The sequence below is a fragment of the Hipposideros armiger genome, unplaced genomic scaffold (genome assembly GCF_001890085.2).
Source record: "Hipposideros armiger isolate ML-2016 unplaced genomic scaffold, ASM189008v1 scaffold_319, whole genome shotgun sequence".
Lineage (NCBI taxonomy): Eukaryota > Metazoa > Chordata > Mammalia > Chiroptera > Hipposideridae > Hipposideros > Hipposideros armiger.
The window spans coordinates 1,098,200-1,104,579 of record NW_017731669.1 but is presented as its reverse complement, the minus strand read 5'-3'; the positions used below and the strand labels follow the sequence as shown (position 1 = coordinate 1,104,579).

The following is a 6,380-nucleotide window of genomic DNA, read 5'->3' as shown; positions in this document are numbered from 1 at the left end:
AGCCCTGCGCGCGCGCGCGCGCCACCACATACGGGCGCACGCACCCGCAGCGGGCCAGGCACGGCAGTGTAGGCGGCAGCCCCAGTGGTCAGGGGCGCGCAGCCGGGTCCCCCTGAGGGCGCTGCTGGCTGCCCCGCCCCGCCCCGCCCCGCCCCTCGAACCCGCGGAGCCCGCCGCGCCTTGGGCTGCAAAGTTTCGAGGCGCGAGTCTGCTCAGGCAGCGCGCCGGCTCGGGCTCCGCTCCGCTTCTCAAAGCTCCGAACGGACTTGACCGCTGGCCTGGGGCTCGCGCTGCGAGGACGGACCACGCGCTTGGCTGGCTGCCCGGCTCTGCCTCGCGCCCCGCGACCCCTGGCTGTCCCGGCTGCTCGCGTGCCCTCGAGCTGCAGGGTCTGTCCGCAACCTCGGGTCGCCTGTGCTCTCCTTTCTCCGTGCCGGCTCCAGCCCTTCGCCGCCGCCACCCACAATGGCCCGTGGCCCCGCTCGAACCTGCCCGGAACCGGGGTCCCAACTGCTGTCGCTGCTGCCGCTGCTTTTACTGCTGCTCCGGGTCGCGGGCAGCAGTCACACGGCCCCGGCCCGGTCCGCCCCGCCCGCAGCTACCGACAGCCTGGCGGGGGACAAGGACCCCCAGCTGTTCCTGGGGGACGCGGCCGCCGCTCTGGGCCACGGCGCTCAGGACATGGTAGCTGTCCACATGCTCAGGCTTTATGAGAAATACAGTCGAAGGGGTGCGCGGCCTGGAGGGGGCAACACAGTCCGCAGCTTCCGGCCCAGGCTGGGTAAGTAGAGGGCCCCTACCCCAGACCCCTTCTTCTCATTCTCCCTCTTCCTCACTTGTCCGTCCTCCCACCCCTGCACCCCTGCACCCCTGCTTTTCCTCTTCCTTCTAGTCATTGACTCATTCATTCATTGTTTCATTAACTATTCACCAAGAGCTTTATGCCAGTCCCTGAGCCTCCATTCGGGACACCGAAATGACACAGGGTGACAGAGTTCCTGCTCCTGGGTTGCTGCCAGGCCTGAAAGGGTGTCACACGTGCTAGACACAGCGCACTCCATACACAAGGCTTTAAGCAAGCACAGGGTGGAGATGGGACTGCAGTGGGGAGCTCATGAGTGGGGGGAATCCATGTCATAGGGGTCAGTTGTGTTGGCTTTTGACAGATGAGGAGGGCATCTCAGGCAGCCCTGATAGAAGTTACAGGCACTGAGCCCAGACAGGGGACATTAACCCCTAGCTGGAGACAGTGGGTTCGGTGGCTGGGGAAGCAGAGGGGACTGAGAAGGCCCTTTGGTGCCTAGCCTTCGGTACACAGGACTGAGGCCTGTGGGGTACTGACATGAAGCGTTCAGACTATCAGGGGTTAAGGAAGGGTCCAGAAGCTTAGGTAGGGGCCACCCCACCCACCTGGGCAGATCCTTTCCCCTCTCCCCACACCTTGAATGGAGCTGAACAGAGGTCACTTGCACAGCCCTCCCCGCCCTGCCAGAGAGCACCACCAGACTTCAGCTTCAGCTGTCTGCCCGCCTGGGCTGGGCTACCTCTGCAGGCCTTGTGGTGCAGAAAGGAGGTGCAGCTTGGTGGCAGGGGTGGTGGGAAGATCCTGGTTGTCATGGAGACTGCTCATGGTCACAGAATGCCAATCTAGAAAATGTGGATCGGGGTCCCCTGCAGCCCTTGTCAAGAAGGAGGCCGTTTATCAGGAGACAGTCCATCAGGAACAAGCCCAACATTGGAGCCAGACAGCCTAGGTTCAGCTCTGCCACCCGTTGGTTACTGGCTGTGCAACTCAAGGTAACATCCATGGCCTCAGATATGGGCAGCTTGGCCTCGCATAACCACGTACTGGGAAGCACCTACCACAGAGAGGCCCTGCTCCCCATCCCTGCACCGAGCATACTCATGTGTGCTCCAGGTCAACCAGATCTTACTCCATCCTCCCTGGTACCTTTTATTCACCACCTGGGATCCCTTTCTGCACCATTCTTATTAAATCAAGCCTCTCAGGAATCATGCAGCATGGATGTGACCTTGAGGAAATCATTAAAGCATTGTGGACTTGAGGGTACTCATCTACAAAATGGGTAAGTCATGCCAGTATCTTCCCTGTGGGGCTGCAAGAAAGTTGAGATGAGGTAATATGTGTAAGCCCAAACCCAGCCCTGGCCAGAATGGGTGCTGGTGCATGTTGTTCCCCTGAGAGTACGAAGCATTTGTGTTCATATAGACACAAATAGATTTGACCTTGTACCCATTAAGTCAGTCCCCAAAGCCTTGCAGTTGAGGAAAGCAAGGTCTACAAGGTCACTGCTGCAACAAGAGGTGAGCATGCCTAGTGAGCCCCGCCACTCACTGCAGCCCCAGGGTGGAGGTGCAGTTTGTCTCTGTTTTCACAGAATAGGGGTAATACAAGTGACAGTGAGGCACAGGAGGTTAGTCCTGAAAGGGACCTGGAAACCATCCTTCAGAGGCAGGGCATGGGCCTATTCACAGTGGCAATGGTTGGCGCCTCCTATGTGCCAGACCAATGCTGTTATTATTATCTGCCTCCCCAGCCCCCATCAGAACTAAGCCCTGGGCTTGGGAGACAAAAGGTGGAACAGACAATCTGGGAGATTATTCTGGACCAGCCTGGGACTGTCTAACAAATCTAACTCTTGTTGGGAACCATTTGACAGCCGTGGGTACAAGTCCCAGCTCTGGCAGCTACTGGTTGTGTGCTGTGGTGCATGTCACTGTACCTCTCTGAGAATTGGTTTCTTGTGTATACAGTGAAGAGGTGAAGGTTCGATGGGATAAGGTGGGTTTTGTGCTTGGCACAGAGCAGGCCCTGGCAGCTTAGTTTCTCACCCCCTCCCTTGATTCACTTAAATTATTTCATACCCAGCCTCTTGCCAGCCCTCAGAGGTGCCTGCTTCCTGACCCAGTGACCCAGCTATGAGGAGGTGTAAGCCTAGCTAGGGCCTAGCCTCATCTTATGAATAAGGCACAAAAATAAGAGGTTTCAGCTCTGGTCCTAGAAAATACCAGTACCAACCTGCTCCAAGATGGTGGCTTCTGTGGGGTGGCACCCATTCCTGAACAATAAATACATCAGTCCCTGCAGCTCTTGTCGCAGTGGAACCGTGTTCCTCACCTGCCACCAAGCAACAGAGCTCAGGTTACCAGTACAGGCTGCAAGCTGGACTGATGGGGTTCAAATCCCAAGTCTGTGATCTGGGTAAGGGACTGAACTTGCCCATGACTCAGGTTTTTTCAGTTCTAAAACGGGACTAATAACTGTCCCTTTCTTATAAGGTTTTTTAAATGATCTGAGATAGGTCAAGTGTTTAAAACAATGCCTGGCACATGTAAGTGTCAATAATTCATTAGCTTCTACTCTTATTACTCTAGCCACCCCTCTGTCCCTTCCATTGCTCCCTGAAGGACATTTTGTTCCTTATTAACTCTACATCAGTGTAGCCAGCCTTTGAACCTAACCCTAAGGGTTAATGTTAGACACTCTTGCCCCAAATCACCTGTATTTAAATTTAAGCTTTCCATCTACCTGTGTGATATTGAGCAAGTTACTTAACCTCTCTCAGCCTGATGAGTGTAATAATATATACTCATCTCTCAACAATGCCAAAAATCACGTTCATTTCAATGCCCCAAGTCTTTCCTAAGCACCTCAGCAGGTGGCAGGGACTGTAAGCCCAGATTACACAAAGATGCATAGATTGTTGGCCCTGTCCAGAAACATTCAGGAGCTGGTGGGGAAGGTAAGAGTGAGCAGAAGAATGTGGGTAGCAGGACAGGTGGTCTGACAAAGAGCTGGGGTGTCCTTTGGGAGCCCCAAGGGACAGCATTGACCCAGCAGGGAAAAGGCCCTGGGTAGGGGCCAGTGAAGCCTTCCCAGAGCAGGTGAGGCCCCAGACACACTCAGAAAAGGCAGGTGGTGTTTAGGCAGGTGTAGAAGTGAAGCAGCCCACTGTGTACCTGGAACTCTGAGGACTTTGTTTTCAGTGAAGAAATAAGATGAGGCAAGAGGCAGAAGACGGAAGTGGACCAGTGGGCCACGACCAGGCTGTCAAGAGCCTTGAGTGTTATCAGTGTCCTGTAGGCACTGGGGGAGTATACAGTGTGGGTACAATGAGAGAGAGAGGGAGGGAGGGAGGAAGAGAGGAGTAAAGGGAGAAGGAGGGGGGGAGGAGAAAGAGAGGGAGAAGGAGGGGGGAAGGAGGAGAAAGAAGAATAGAGAAGAAGAGGGAGGGGGAAGGAGGAGGGAAGGAGAGACTCAAGGGGAGGAGAAAGAAGAAAAGAAAGAGATTATAAAAGATATGCATACTTAGTGGAGAAAATCTAGAAATCATAGAAAATCACAATAAAGGAAAGAATTCTAAAACACAAAATAAACAAACAGATAAAACAGAAACAGACTGATAGATACAGAGAACAAGCTGATGGTTGCCAGATGGGAGGGGGGGTTGGAGGGCATGGGTGAAAAAGGGGACGGGATTAAGAAGTAAAAATTGGTTGTTACAAAGTAGTCACAGGGATGTCAAGTACAGCATATGGATTATAGTCGATAATATTGTAATAACTATGTATACTGTCAGATGGGTACTAGTCTAGTCAGAGGGGTCACTTCATAAGTTATATAAATGTCTAATCACTATGCTATACACCTGAAACTAATATAATATTGAATGTTAACTGTAATTGAAAATTTTTTAATTAAAAAGAAAATGCCATCCTTAACCACATACTCAGCTATAACTACAGTTAATGTTTTGGTGGAATATATATATTGTTTTACCCTAATAGGATTATATTTTCAACATGCAGATAAAATTTGTTAAATCCTCTTTTAAAGTTACCTTCTACTTTTAATTTCCGGTCACCCTGGACTTCATGCTTATTGGCCATTTGCAGTTTGTCTTGTGGAAATTACTTCCTGCTATTGAGGTTCTTGTCGTTTTCTTACTGATTTGTGGAAGTTCTTTATATAGTAAGGGCACTAACCCTTCATCTATAATAGATGATTTCCTTGTGAAGCATGAGTGTGATGTGAGGAGTAGCAGTGCTCTGGGTCATTGAGCCCTGAGTGCAGCAGTGGCTAGTGGTGCCATGTGGTCAGTATGTTCTGAGCATGTGCTGGGTGTAAGCACCTTGCTGCAAGCCCACAGAGATGATCTCAAAATTTAGGAGGTGTGAACAAATATTCTGCCTGATTAACAGATGAGGAAACTGAGGGCACGGGCAGGTTCCATGACTTGCCAAAGGAACCAGAGCTAGTAAGTGATGCAGGCATGGCTTAAACCATGACTCTGGGGCCTGCCTGAACAAAGCCCCCTTAGTACATGTTGGTTCTCTTTCCTTCTCTGTGTAGCACCACTGCCTAACCCACCACTTCCTCCAGCTATGTTGCTGCTTGTGTCTTCAGACTGGCGTTCTCACTCTGGTCACCCTGATGACTGTTGCAAGGGCAATGGATGACAGGACAAATCTCCAGGTGGCTTGGGTTCTGTTTCTATAGGGTAGAGTTGTCTGAGGGTCCTCTTGGCTTGAGGGTTAGTCATCAGGATGCCTGAGGGGACCCTTGAGCTAGGAGGCCCCTACCCTACCTCTTGCACTCCAGTCCCATCCCCACTGAGTTGGGAAGGATCCCAACTGATTGCCTAGCAAAGTGGACCTGTTTAGGGTGTGGATATTTCCAAAGATCCCTAGAGAGATCAGCTTGTCAAAATAAGGTGAGTCCTTTCTTTTTTGGAGAGTCACAACTCAAAAACATCCAAATACTGACTTGTGTTTACGAAACATTTGCAACTCACAGGACATAATTGCTGTTAGACAGATCATGGTTCTATCAAAGGGCTTGGGATCAGACAGGCGTGGGTGCATGCCTTGGCTCTGCCCCTTACCAGCTGGGTCACTTTAGGCAAGTTATGGACCCTCTCAGAAGCTCCATCTTTTTGTCTATATGAGTTGCCCATCCTGCTCTCCTTGCTGAAAATGAGGAATTAATCATGCATAGGAGGTCTGACAACTAAGTTTGCAAACTTGTTGCAATGATGTTGTTAACCTTTTTTGATATCGGAGGAATTATTCATTATGAATTTGTACAAACTGGACAAACAGTTAAACATGTTTACTATTTGGAAGTGATGAAAAAGCTGCGTGAAAAAGTTAGATAACCTGAAATTTTCGCCAAAAATTCATGGCTCTTGCATCATGACAAAGTACCAACTCACACGGCAATGTCTGTGAGGGAGTTTTTAGCCAGTCAACAAATAACTGTATTGGAACACCCTCCCTATTCACCTGATCTGGCCCCCAATGACTTTTTTCTTTACCCGAAGATTAAGGAAATATTGAAAGGAAGACACTTTGATGAC

The 6,380-nt window shown here is 50.8% G+C and overlaps 1 protein-coding gene across 1 annotated transcript in view; it reads left to right on the top strand.

The window, feature by feature from the left end:
* Positions 1–465: 465 nt before the first annotated feature.
* GDF10 (growth differentiation factor 10) overlaps positions 466–6,380 on the top strand; it is a 19,687-nt gene continuing 13,772 nt past the window's right edge. Inside the window, exon 1 of the mRNA XM_019660461.1 lies at positions 466–781. Coding sequence (XP_019516006.1) covers positions 466–781 — 316 coding nt within the window. The remainder of the gene's footprint in view (positions 782–6,380) is intronic.